At 43.5% G+C, this 13,975-nt stretch overlaps 1 protein-coding gene across 4 annotated transcripts in view; it reads left to right on the top strand.

Annotated features, from left to right (window-relative positions):
• Positions 1–13,975, top strand: part of dlg2 (discs, large homolog 2 (Drosophila)) — an 861,897-nt gene that overhangs the window by 35,587 nt on the left and 812,335 nt on the right. For all 4 annotated transcript variants that reach the window (XM_067986281.1, XM_067986283.1, XM_067986282.1 and 1 more), the window contains one exon: positions 5,422–5,553. In XM_067986281.1, the coding sequence (XP_067842382.1) occupies positions 5,422–5,553 (132 nt within the window). The remainder of the gene's footprint in view (positions 1–5,421; positions 5,554–13,975) is intronic.

The following is a 13,975-nucleotide window of genomic DNA, read 5'->3' as shown; positions in this document are numbered from 1 at the left end:
GGGACAGAGGTTTTTTTGCTGGGGTGCATCACTATCAAATGTCTATAAGTGGCCAGATTAGGGCTAGCTTCATGCTAAACTGTTAGTTTAGTAGGTACATTTAATGCTGATTATCTGTGTGCTATTTTCCAGATCACTTTACAGTGACATCGGGTAACTCTTTCAAATTGTCTCAAGGGCAGATATATTTACTTGCATATAGGCTCCATTTTTTTCTAACCAAAAAAATCAGTTTGAGTTGGGAGTACAGCCTATATCTTTTATCAGCAAGGAGCTCTTTTGGTGCACTATAAAAGCTAGTTTCCAATTGATTTGGGGTGAGCTATATTTTTGGCCATTTCCAACGTTCTTACTCGAGACATTCTGGCTGTCATGTTTTAGGTCGCTCTCAAATGAGTCCCAACTCTGTCGGTCTTCAAGAGTATCTTCATTAGCTTTGACATCTTAGTAAACTTTCGGTACTGTGCCCAGGAAAACAACAGCAACCTTTCTGCTAATTGCTTTTAATTTCTGGAATTATACTTTGCCTCCATGGGATCTCTCCAATTTAAAGGATAAGAACCTCACAACTTCAAACCTCATTTTGAGTTGTGAAATAAATTCACATAATTTAAAAAGATAAGCAAATGAATAAATGTAATATTTCCAGCAGAAATCCTTTTTTTCCCATTGGTTGCAGAGGTAGCAATCTAATGCTAAGCTATTCTCTTCTAAAGTACTTTTATATATAATTGTATTTCTTTTCTTACCACTGCAGGAACTGATGTCAGTTTAGACCATCTTCTGGAATTACATAGAAATTACAAAATGTAGATAGACCATTCAACTCAACTGGTGTTTATCTTCCACATGAGTGGCAGTCCAAATCACATGTGCCCATCCTGTTCCCAGGTACCCTTGGTCACTCATTCTCCAAGGGCCGGGTGCTTCCTCACTTCCTGGAGAGACCAGGCAACCCCTCCTTCACTCCCCTGGAGAATAGTAAAGTTGCCCTCAACTTCATTTAGTTCAATTGAAATCTCAATTCTGCACTCTTAAAATATCACTGAAAACCATTACCATGATATCCTATACTTTTGAATAACTTTACATTGTTCAAAATTATTTGGTGGTTTTACAAATTGCTGAAGAATTTATGCAGTCTATTTGAAAGGTACAATAGAACATTAGGAACAGGAGTAGGCCATTCAGCCCCTCATGCCTGCTCTGCCATTCAATTAGATCATGGCTGATCTGCAATTCAACTCCATTTACCCAATTTTTGCTCCATTTCACTTGATAACTCCTACTTAACACAAATCTATCTGTCTTGAAAGCTTCAATTTTTTTTTATTCGTTCATAGGATGTGGGCGTCGCTGGCGAGGCCGGCATTTATTGCCTATCCCTAATTGCCCTTGAGAAGGTGGTGGTGAGCCGCCTTCTTGAACCGCTGCCATCCGTGTGGTGAAGGTACTCCCACAGTGCTGTTAGGAAGGGGGTTCTAGGATTTTGACCCAGCGACGATGAAGGAACGGCGATATATTTCCAAGTCGGGATGGTGTGTGACTTGGAGGGGAACGTGCAGGTGGTGTTGTTCCCATGTACCTGCTGCTCTTGTCCTTCTAGGTGGTAGAGGTCGCGGGTTTGGGAGGTCCTGTCAAAGAAGCCTTGGCGAGTTGCTGCAGTGCATCCTGTGGATGGTACAAACTGCAGCCACTGTGTGCCGGTGGTGAAGGGAGTGAATATTTAGGGTGGTGGATGGGGTGCCAATCAAGCGGGCTGCTTTGTCCTGGATGGTGTCGAGCTTCTTGAGTGTTGTTGGAGCTGCACTCATCCAGGCAAGTGGAGAGTATTCCATCACACTCCGAATTGTGCCTTGTTGATGGTGGAAAGGCTTTGGGGAGTCAGGAGGTGAGTCACTCGCTGCAGAATACCCAGCCTCTCTGACCTGCTCTTGTAGCCACAGTATTTATGTGGCTGGTCCAGTTAAGTTTCTGGTCAATGGTGACCCCCTGGATGTTGATGGTGGGGGATTCGGCGATGGTAATGCCGTTGAATGTCAAGGAGAGTCGGTTAGACTCTTGTTGGAGATGGTCATTGCCTGGCACTTGTCTGGCGCGAATGTTACTTGCCACTTATGAGCCCAAGCCTGGATGTTGTCCAGGTCTTGCTGCATGCGGGCTCGGACTGCTTCATTATTTGAGGGGTTGCGAATGGAACTGACCACTGTGCAATCATCAGCGAACATCCCCATTTCTGACCTTATGATGGAGGGGAGGTCATTGATGAAGCAGCTGAAGATGGTTGGGCCTAGGACACTGCCTTGAGGAATTGTCCTAGCAGCCACAGCCTTTTAGGGGAGAGAGTTCCAGATTTCTACTAGCCTTTGTGTGAAAAAGTGCTTCCTGAATGGCCTAGCTCTAATTTTAAGATTATAGCCCCTTGTTCATGATTCCCCCACCAAAGGAAATAGTTTCTCCATATCTATCTTATCAAATCTAACATTTCAAATACCTCAATCAGATCACCCTTCAATCTTCTATACTCAAGGGAATGCAAACCAAGTTTATGCAACTTGTTCTCATAATTTTCACCCCCTAAGCGCCGGTATCATTCTGGTGAATCTGTGCTGCATCCCCTCCAAGATCAGTATATCCTTCCTGAGTTGAGATGCCCAAAACTGAACACAGTACTCCAGATGGGGTCTGACCAAGGCTCTGCTCAACTCAACTTCCTCCCCTTTGCATTCCAGCCCCTATTCGTTTTTTTTTTATACTTGACACCCAATGAGTCATCCCAATTATGTCTCCAAGGCACCTGGTAGGACTGATTAGCTTTGCATAATTATCTTGGACAACAGGGTCAACCCAATGAGGATGATAACCAACCCTTTACCAGTAAATGACCAAGGCGACCGAGAGACAGTTTCTGTGCTGCTAGGAAAATTCAAGTTTTAAAAAGTCCAACTCATCCAGAACTCACCTATCTACATCTAATCTTGCATAAAATCCAGTCCACTTCTTGCCTGGATCGTTGCTGTCCTCCATTGGCTCTAATCTCCCAGCATACTCTCTTGCAAACCCTTATCCTTGTCTTCATATCCCTCCATTCCCTCACCCTTCCCTACCCCTGGAGCCATTGCAGCTCTATGATCTTCCACTGCAGATTTATTGTGGGATTTCTCTTCCACATTCTTGTACTTTACCATCAGCAACAACCGTCAGCCATTTTGTGCTGCACTTCCCCTTTCTCCACTTCCAGCTTGTAAATGTTCCTTTAAACCTACCTCTTTGGCCAACTCCCATAGTCCCATTCCGACACCTACTCCAGTTCAAGTCTGATCCTAAACTTTGAAGCATCTTGGGTCTTTTTGCTACATTAAAGGTACTTGATGGTGTTGATTTACATTTGAGGTTTTGTTTGCATGCTTTTCTTCTTCCCATTTAAAGGACAGTCAACATAGATTTAGGAAAAAGATCAAATTTAAGCAAATCTGTCAGACTTTTTCCAAGCCATTACTAGTAAACTACAATTTTTATATACTTGGATTTCCAGAAAGCTTTTCGCAACACTAATGATTCAGGAAAGGAGTTACTGATGATAAGATTGGTTCAAAAACTGCAAGTGGAGTCTAGTGATAAATGGGAACTTTCTAGATTGGGAAGAGGCAATAGGAATGGCACCTCATGGTTGATGGTGGAGAGGGCAGCTTTTCTATGGTTGACATGTGTAAATCTTTGATGTTACTCATGCATAGTCTTGGACCTGGAGAATAGTTAATTTTTTACTGAGGCTCTGATCTGAAGTGTAAATTCATATTCCTGATATGAAGAACATAGGAACATGAGTAGGCCATTCAGCCCCTCAAGCCTGTTCTACCATTCAATGAGATCATGGCTGATCTGTATGTTAACTCCATCCAGCCGCCTTGGCTCTGTATCCCTTAATACCCTTGGCTATCAAAAATCTATCGATCTCAGATTTAAAATGATTAATTTAGTTAGTATCTACTGCTTTTTGTGGGAGAGAGTTCCACCCTTCCACAGTACTCCTGATGTGATGTGATCTAACCAGGGCTTTGTATAGCTGTAGCAAAACTTCCTCCCCTTTATATTCTAGCCCTCTAGATATAAAGGCTAACATTCCAATAGCCTATTTAATTATTTTTTGTACCTGACTACTTCATTTTAGTGATCTGTGCACATGGACCCCTAATTCCGTGGACCTCCACAGTTCCTAGCTTTTCACCATTTAAAAAATACTCTGATCTATCCTTTTTTGGTCCAAAATGGTTGACCTCATACTTGCCTGCATTGAAATCCATCTGACAAAGCTTTGCCCACTCGCTTAATCTATCAATGTCTCTGTAATTTTATGCTCCCATCTACACTACCTACTATGCCACCAATCTTTGTGTCATTGGCAAACTATATGGCTTTCTATTGTGTTATCTAAGTCATTAATAAATATGGTGAATAATTGAGGCTCCAGCACAGATCCGTATGGGACACCACTAGTCACTTCCTTCTAATTCGAGTACATACCCATTATCCCAACTCTCTGTCTTCTATCGTCTAACCAATCTCAACAACAACAACAACTTGTATTTATTTAGTGCCTTTAATGTAGTAAAACGTCCCAAGGCACTTCACAGGAGCGTTATCAAACAAAATTTGACCCCATCCACATAAGGAGGTGTTAGGACAGGTGACCAAAAGCTTGGTTAAAGAGGTAGGTTTTAAGGAGCGTCTTAAAGGTGAGAGAGGTGGTGAGGCGGAGAGGTTTAAGGAGGGAATTCCAGAGCTTAGGGCCTAGGCGGTTGAAGGCATGGCTGCCAAAGGTGGAGCGATAATATCGGGGATGCGCAAGAGGCAAGAATTGGAGGAGTGCAGAGATCTCGGAGGGTTGTAGGGCTGGTGGAGGTTACAGAGATAGGAGGGCCGATGCCATGGAGGGATTTGAAAACAAAGAGAATTTTAAAGTCGAGGCATTCCCGGACTGGGAGCCAATTTAGATCAGCGAGCACGCTTGATGGGAGAATGGGACTTGGTGCAAGTTAGGATACGGGTAGCAGAGTTTTGGATGAGCTCAACTTTCTGCAATAATCAAAAACAAGGTGGTAAATAAATAAGCGACGGAATAGTGAAATGCTGCAAGAAAGAGATACAATTTTAGGTATTAACTTGGAATTATCTAGTATTCTCAAAAAAGGCTGTTGCTTAGATTATATCCTATGAAACAGGTTTATTAAAAGGTGACTGATAAAATGGTAGCAATAGACAATTTAGTACCTTGTATTGTTTTACACAATGTTTAACACCTGCTCTTTCTTTGTATACAAAAATAAAGACATGTTATTAATTTTACTGAAAGTTCTGGTTTGCATTCATTCTGAAAATCTTCTGTCTCTGTACTAAGACATTTTTCTTCCTGCTTTTTAGACACCCAACGTGCTTTATTGCTTCTTGAAGACTACTGCTCAAAGCTGAAGAAACCGGAGGAAAGGCAACTTAAAACTGCAATTGAAAGAGTTATAAGTATCTTCAAAAGTGGCTTGTTTCAAGCACTATTAGGTATGTGTCAGAATATATTAGAAACTACATCTGGATTTTATTTTGTATGGTACAGAAGGGATCTTATCATCTTTTGAAAGGTGTTATTTTTAGAATTATTTCCATGTTTCATGGATTGAGATTTTAAGCAGTGAAAGCAAGATTTACAGCTGCAAATTCTAATGATATTGTGCTGGAAGTAAGCCATTAAATGCAATGGAACATTCAACAAGCCCAATTTTAGAGGGGTATTTGTAGTTTAAATATTTTGTTGCTGCATTATTATTAACAGGGATGATTAATGGAAATGTAAAATAAAGTGTTGTGGTGGAAAGTTACATAGGAAGTATCCTTCAAGATCATTGGGTTTCATTTCAGTATTTTTCTTAAACAAGAAGAAGAAGAAGAAGAAGAAGAAGAAGAAGCATTTATGTAGCACCTTTAATGTCGTAAAATGTCCCAAGGCACTTCACCGGAGCGATTATCAAACAAAATTTAACACTGAGCCAATAAAGAGATATTAGGTCAGGTCAAAGAGGTAGGTTTTAAGGAACATCTTATAGGAGGAGAGAGAGAGGTGGAGAGGTTTAGGGAGGGAATTTCAGAGCCTAGGGCCGCCAATGGTGGAGCGATTGAAATCGGGGATGCGGAAGAGGCAAGAATTGGAGGAGCGCCAAGATCTCGGAAGGTTGTAGGGTTAAAGGAGGTTATAGATAGGGAGGGGTAATGCCATGGAGGGATTTGAAAACAAGGATAAGAATTTTAAAATCGAGGCGTTCCCGTACTGGGAGCAAATGTAGGTCAGTGAACACGGGTGATGGGTGAACGGTACTTGGTGCGTGTTAGGATATGGGCAGCAGAGTTTTAGATGAGCTCAAGTTTATGGAGGGTGGAAGATGGGAGGTCAGCCAGGAGAGCATTGGTGTCTAGAGGTAACAAAGGTATGGATGAGGGTTTCAGCAGCAGATGAGCTGAGTCAGGGGCGGAGACGGGCAATGTTACGGAGGTGGAAGTAGGCGGTCTTGGTGATGGAACGGATATGTGGTTGGAAGCTCATCTCAGGGTCAAATAGGACACTATGGTTGTTTACAGTCTGGTTCAACCCTAGACAGTGGCCAGGGAGAGGGATGGAGTTTGTGGCAGGGACCAAAGTCAATGGTTTTGGTCTTCCCAATATTTAGTCAGAGGAAATTTTTGCTCATCCAGTTGGACAAGCAGTATGACAAATTGGAGACAGTGGAAGGTCAAGGGAGGTGGTGGTGAGGTAGAGCTGGGTGTCGTCAGCGTACATGTTGTGTTTTCAGATGATGTCTCCGAGGGACAGCATGTAAATAAGAAATAGGAGGAGGCCAAGGATAGATCCTTGGGGGACTCCAGAGATAACAGTGTGGGAGTGGGAAGAGAAGCCATTGCAGGTAATTCTCTAGCTACGACTGGATAGATAAGAATGGAACGAGGCAAGTGCAATCCCACCCATCTGGACTACGGAGGAGAGGCGTTGGAGGAGGATGGTGTGGTCAATTGTGTCAAAGGCTGCAGACAGGTTGAGAATGATGAGGTGGGATAGTTCACCATGGCCATGGTCACAGTCACGTAGGATGTCATTTGATAAGGCTGTTTCAGTACTGTGGCAGGGGCCAAAATCTGATTGGAGAGATTCAAACATGGAGTTGCGGGAAAGATGGGCATGGATTTGGGAGGCAATAACACGTTGAAGGAGTTTGGAGAGGAATGGGAGGTTGGAGATGGGGTGGTAGTTTGCAGGGACAGAGGAGCCAAAGGTGGGTTTTTTGAGGAGTGGCTTGATGAGAAATAGGTGGGGCCAAGGATTGATCCTTGGGGGATTCCAGAGGAAACAGCATAGATTCATAGTTGAAAAACTATAGTAATTAATTGGCTGTGAAGCATTTTAGGCCTGAGTACATGAAAGATGCAGTAGAACTGCAAGTTCTCACTTCCTACTACTTTCTTTCCGTGAGAAAAGACTTAAGATACTGGGACTATTTCCACTGGAGCAGACAAGACTAAGAGGAGATTTAATAGAGGTTTTTATAATTGAGGAATTTTGATGGGGTGAATAGGGAAAAAACATAGGTTGCATAGTCTTAATAGAATCCAGTTTCCTCTATTGATCCTGGGATAGTATGCTACCTCCCAGAAACATTGACTTGCTCACTCCCACTGGAAAGCAAGAGAAGGAGAGGATCAGTGCTCAATTGCTGCTCCGTCAGTTACCCAAACCAGGAAGGGCCATGAATGAAGAGGGTCACATAAAGCAAAAAGTCGGCTGAGGATAATGAGTAAAAGGAAGCTGGACAATCTGTGATTCCTGGCTGTTCTATGAATACTGATGGAACACAGCTATGATATCACAGCAAAAAAAGTTTAAATGACAACAATTTGCTCATACAGCACTTAGTATTTAGCACAAGAGTTTTTTGTGCCCTTTGCCATGTTGGAGAGTGGGAAGATGTGTAGAAATAGTTTAAGCGGTGTGTCTTTTCTTCTGTGTCTCGTTGTGGTTAAGATAGTATTTAAAAGTTAGAGAGATACTGAAAGGAGGTGAGGTTTCCCCCAGAGGAAGATAGAGAAAAGCAGAGGATGATTCAACTCAAGACAATCTCGTGGCTAATTAGTACTATTGGTAGAGCTCTACTTGGCTACTTATGTGGGGATGTGTAGTATGGGGAGCACACAAAACAACTGTTGACTCATTACTTTGTCAGTCGAAATGCTGCTGTCCAGAAGTGTCTAGCTGCTAGTTTGAAAATTGCCATAAATTGGGAGTGAAGTTAGGGCAACGACATACTCTAACCTATTGTATTTTAATGAATTACTTGTCTCAGAACTAGCTAATTTTTTTTTGTGTCGACCTTAACGTTGAGGTTCTGCTGGCTATTCAACTATGAGGGAGCATCACAACCTGCCTTCCACTGACAATCTCATGCACTTCCATGAGGGGTCACTGAACGATCAGGAGCGCGAATCTTCGATTTTTCTCTTCCCTAACCCTGGGGATTTGAGGCCGATTGTAAGACTTCTACCTTCATCTGGCTGAGATCAACTAACAGCATAGACCGGGGATCAAACCTAAGACTTTCCTGGTTTATTATGAGTCAGCCACTTAAACAGCAGGAGAAAAGCAGCTTTTTCTCCTGCTCTTAATTGTCATAGTATTAGCAGTGTTTATGGTTTTACCATCCAAATACACATTAATATTATGCCTCAGTTGGAATTACCACTGACCATTTTTAACATGTTTATTGCCATCTGTGATATAAAATAATTTCCCTTCTACCAGCAGAAGATATTCATATAAGGGGCTTAATACTGCCCTACATTCAGTTTTCCTAATTCAAATGAGTGATAATATTTGGTGCTTTATTATATGCCTGCAGCTGGTGTTGATCATTAGGCACCACTTTAAAATGGTCAGAATGAGACATATATAATTATAATATATAATTATAAAAGCTGAGCCAGCTATAGTTGTATACCTAATTATTGTATGACCGAGGACTTTGTCCAAAGAGAAATTTATATCCCTGAATATGTCTTCGCCTATGCATTGAGTCTCGAAGCAAGTGCATCGGGTGTTACCAGACCATCATAGCATTTGCCAGAAGATGCAGAAAGATTTTGAATGTACCATTTAGGTAGCACAGATTTGCCAATCATCAGTAAGTCCATAATCTATAGCTGTATCCAACTGTTCCCAAGTCCATTTATACCATTACAGATACATAACCAAAAAGAAAACAATCAAAAGAAGTTGTATTCTGAAAACCGAGCATCAAGAAGAGTTTTCTATGACATTCTGGTTTCCTTCAGTGCTGTGAACCATATATTACTCTTGAGTGGAGCCATCTAAATGATGATCATCAGTTCTGAAAAGGATATAACAAATTGAATATGCTGATAGTTGTGTAATACCAAGAATCCCATTATACTAATGAATCTCCCCAGATCTACACAGAACTTGTATTTTCTTGGCAGGTCCCAAGTTTGAATGGACAACAAAATTCAAGGTTGGCTGGTGACGACAATGGATTGTTGGAATTACACATAAATGCCATTTGCTTTTTCAGATCTTGTTATACTAGATAGTTATAATCTTTAAAAAAAATTGTACAGACTCTACAATGAGACAATCCACTACCAAAAAGCCTCTCTGTAAGCTTTATTTGATAATTGTAAACAATTTTACAACACCAAGTTATAGTCCAACAAATTTATTTTAAATTAAATTCCACAAGCTTTCGGAGGCTTCCTCCTTCGTCGGGCGGATGGTGGAAATGATATTTTCGAATCCTTCGCATTTGAAAAACATAGAACAATGCCTGGTGATTACTGCCCGTTGCCAAGGCAATCACAGTGAGCAGACAGAAAGGTGTCATCTAAAAGGCCACTGAATATACAACCCCCCAAAAAAAAAAGAGAGAGAGAGAAGGAAGACAGTCAATGACCCGTTATATTAAAAACAGATAACATTTGTTCGCTGGTGGGGTTACGTGTAGTGTGACATGAACCCAAGATCCTGGTTGAGGCCGTCCTCATGGGTGCGGAACTTGGCTATTAATTTCTGCTCGACGATTTTGCGTTGTCGTGTGTCTCGAAGGCCGCCTTGGAGTATGCTTACCCGAAGGTCGGTGGCTGAATGTCCATGACTGCTGAAGTGTTCCCCGACAGGGAGAGAACCCTCCTGTTTGGCGATTGTTGCGCGGTGTCCGTTCATCCGTTGTCGCAGCGTCTGCATGGTCTCGCCAATGTACCATGCTCTGGGGCATCCTTTCCTGCAACGTATGAGGTAGACAACGTTGGCCGAGTCACATGAGTATGAACCATGCACCTGGTGGGTGGTGTCCTCTCATGTGATGGTGGTATCTGTGTCGATGATCTGGCATGTCTTGCAGAGGTTACCGTGGCAGGGTTGTGTGGTGTCGTGGACGCTGTTCTCCTGAAAGCTGGGTAATTTGCTGCGAACGATGGTTTGTTTGAGGTTGGGTGGCTGTTTAAAGGCGAGTAGTGGAGGTGTGGGGATGGCCATAGCGAGGTGTTCGTCATCATTGATGACATGTTGAAGGCTGCGGAGAACATGGCGTAGTTTCTCCGCTCCGGGGAAGTCCTGGACGACAAAGGGTACTCTGTTGGTTGCGTCCTTTGTTGGTACTTTGTTGGTACTCTGTTGTTGATAGGCATAAAGGACAAAGCAGCCCGCTTGATTGGCACCCCATCCACCACCCTAAACAGTCACTCCCTTCATCACCAGCGCACCGTGGCTGCAGTGTGTACCATCTGCAGCAACTCACCAAGGCTTCTTCAACAGCACCTCCCAAACCCGCGATCTCTACCACCTAGAAGGACAAGGACAAGGACAAGGACAAGGGCAGCAGGCACATGGGAACAACATCACCTGCACGTTCCCCTCCAAGTCACACACCATCCCGACATGGAAATATATTGCCGTTCCTTCGTTGTCGCTGGGTCAAAATCCTGGAACTCACTACCTAACAGCACTGTGGGAGAACCTTCAGACGGAATGCAGCAGTTCAAGAAGGTGGCTCACCACCACCTTCTCAAGGGCAATTAGGATGGGCAATAAATGCTGGCCTTGCCAGTGACACCCACATCCCATGAATGAATTTTAAAAAAAATTAGTAGATCAAGTATTATCAATTTAGGAGACACCAGTAGTTTTGCTAACTTGGATCAATTCTATCTTGTATGCTCCTGGAGGTGTACTCACATGAGCTGCTCGAAATCTGTCTTTTTAAACTTACCGAGGTCCTCGATGTACATGTCCACTGGCACGTCTACCCATTACCTGATTATACCAAAACAGTTAAAAACAATAAGGAGAAATTAATGAGCATATGGCTTATCTTTAGTTCAGTTAATGAGCTGAATTCCTAACTAATGAGCAAAACATGTATCTATCTACAGTTAAGTTTTCAAGATCAGTACGATTCCTTATTTCTGTTATCTTATCACACAGCACTTTCTTCCTGCAATTGTCCGACTGTCCGACCAAGTGCATCTACTGCCTGGTGGGCTCGATTTCACAATGGTGGCGGGTTGGCAGCGGGGGGGGGTGAGTGAAGGTGCGCGTGGCAAACATGCATGAACAAAACTTACCGTTTCCAATGCGATCGCATGTTGATTGATGACGGTTAACGTCCTCTCCGAGTTTTGCACCCAGCAGCTAGCCTGAATGACAGCTGGCTGCGTCAGGAGCTGCAACGTGATGTGGGGGGGGTGGGTGAGAAAGAGAGAGAGCGAGACATCATCCGGCGCTGGAATGGAAGCCCGGTGGGGGGGGAGAATGGAAGATCCGGTGCTGGACTGGAAGATCGGGTGGGGGAAGAGGGGAAGTTTGGGGGGGTGAAGAGGGGGATGTCGGGAGAAGATCGGGGTGAAGAGGGGGACGTCGGTGGGGGAGGGTGAAGAGGGGGACATCGGAGCGGCGGACATCGGAGCAGGTTGCAAAGGTAGGTTCATTCAGTGTTTTCACTTCCTTCCCTGGTTTTTTATTTAATTTATTTAGTTTCTTGTTCCCTGATCCGGCCCTTCGTGCCTGGTTTCACCAGGCGTGAATCAGAAGCGGTGGGCAAGCTGCCCAGGTAAGTTTAAAAAATCGTTCTAAGTACTTAATCTGTCACAAGTAAAGTGCCTGAGGTACATTTGGCTCTTTAACTGTCATCCTGCCGGCTTTAATTGCCGGCGGGACTCCCGTTTTTGGGTCGCCCGTGTGCACACAGGTGGGTCCTTGGGAAACTCGGAAGTCGGCGGCTTGGTGCTGGCTTCCTAACCCGAAAGGGATTTCCGCAATTTTTGGAGCCTTCCCGCCCCCAATGCACCTTCAATTGCCTCCTAAAATCACCCCCCACAAGTTTGTTTTCAGCTTTGCGTCTCTTCAGTACATTGAATCTACGTTTTAGTATGCTGATTCAAATCTAAACTAGCCAATTAGTTTACACAGGTGTGAGCCAATTAAGAACTCTGGTAACTACACCATTAACTCACATTCTCAATTAGGTAATTGGCTCACACAAGCATAACCTAACTGGTGCGTGTTAAACAGTACAACATTATACTTGTACAATTACGAAAATCTCATCTGATTACAGTCTTCAGATGTAAAAGTATAGCTAGTTGCATTATATTAAAGGAGGGGGGAGGATGATTGAATACATTTGGAATACTAACTGTGTTTCAGAGTTTCCGATGCATAGTATGAGAAGGTGGCCCATATTATGATCTTCTAAATATCTGGCATGCCTTTTGTATTATAAAACATTTCAATAAAAATTGGGTTGCCAAAGGAAGAGCTGCAATTTGTAATGGTAAAAGGTTACATCCACTGCCTTGTGAATACAATAGTTCTGAGGGATCCAGTGGTCTGTGGGACAAATCCTAAACCAGCACTTATGAGAGTGACTGATCTCAAACATCCTGTATACATACCAAACATAGACAATTATTTTCTGACTGGATGTTGTTAGCTGGTTGCTATATATGTGGTTGCCTAACTAAGAAGGTAGGCAGCCAACCTACTCTCCATTGCTGGTCGATAACTGACCACTTGGAATCGGACAGTAGTGGCACAGGGTGATTTTATTTCCTCTTCCCAGTGGTTTTTCCCCTCCTTCATAGAGGAGCCATACATGCCAACAGTCAGCATTATGGGTGTCCCAGAGAGTGTATCAGCACTGGTTGACAGAAATCAGTGCAGCTGGGCCCTCTCTTTGTCCTCCCTGGACCCGCCCTTTTCCCCCTCCTGCTGAGTCTGATGGCTAATGCACTGAACATGTCCCATCCCTCCTTTTCATACACTTCCAGCACTATTGACCATTGATTGCTGCCCCTATATACTGGAGACAGAAACTGTCCCAAGAATGGGAGCTCCCATCTTCAGCATACATAGGTGGCAATTAGAGTGAGTAGCACTGGAAAGGCATGAAGAGGAGCAAGTGGGGCCTAGCCAGTGTATTCGCCACCAGACTTGGATGGAAGAGGGGTGAATTTCAGAGTAGGAGAATGCAAAGAGAAGGAGGAAGGGACAGAATTCATGGGGAGGAGAAGGATAAAATGCAAGGGGACAAGAATGGCCAGATTGCCTGCTGGGGAAAGAAAGCATAGCAAGTGATTAAGAGACAGAATGCACAATATGGATGGGGAGGTGCAGAAAGTGGGAGTGGATGTCCATTGAAAAGGAACGAGTGGATGGCAATGAAAGAGGAGGGAATGGACGGCAGTGATGTGGGGGAAAATGAAGAAGGGAAATCATAGCAGTGAAAGGGGAAGCAAATGGATGGCAACGGAGAGCAGGGGCTAATGGATGGCACTGAAAAGGCGAGAGATAGAACCAGGACAAAGCAAAGCGAGGAGAATCCGCATACAACACTGTGGGGTTGGTGAGGAAGGAAAGTTTTAGCGTTAACTG

The sequence above is a fragment of the Heptranchias perlo genome, chromosome 6 (genome assembly GCF_035084215.1).
Source record: "Heptranchias perlo isolate sHepPer1 chromosome 6, sHepPer1.hap1, whole genome shotgun sequence".
In the NCBI taxonomy this organism is placed as follows: Eukaryota; Metazoa; Chordata; class Chondrichthyes; order Hexanchiformes; family Hexanchidae; genus Heptranchias; species Heptranchias perlo.
This window is presented reverse-complemented; position numbering and strand designations above follow the sequence as displayed.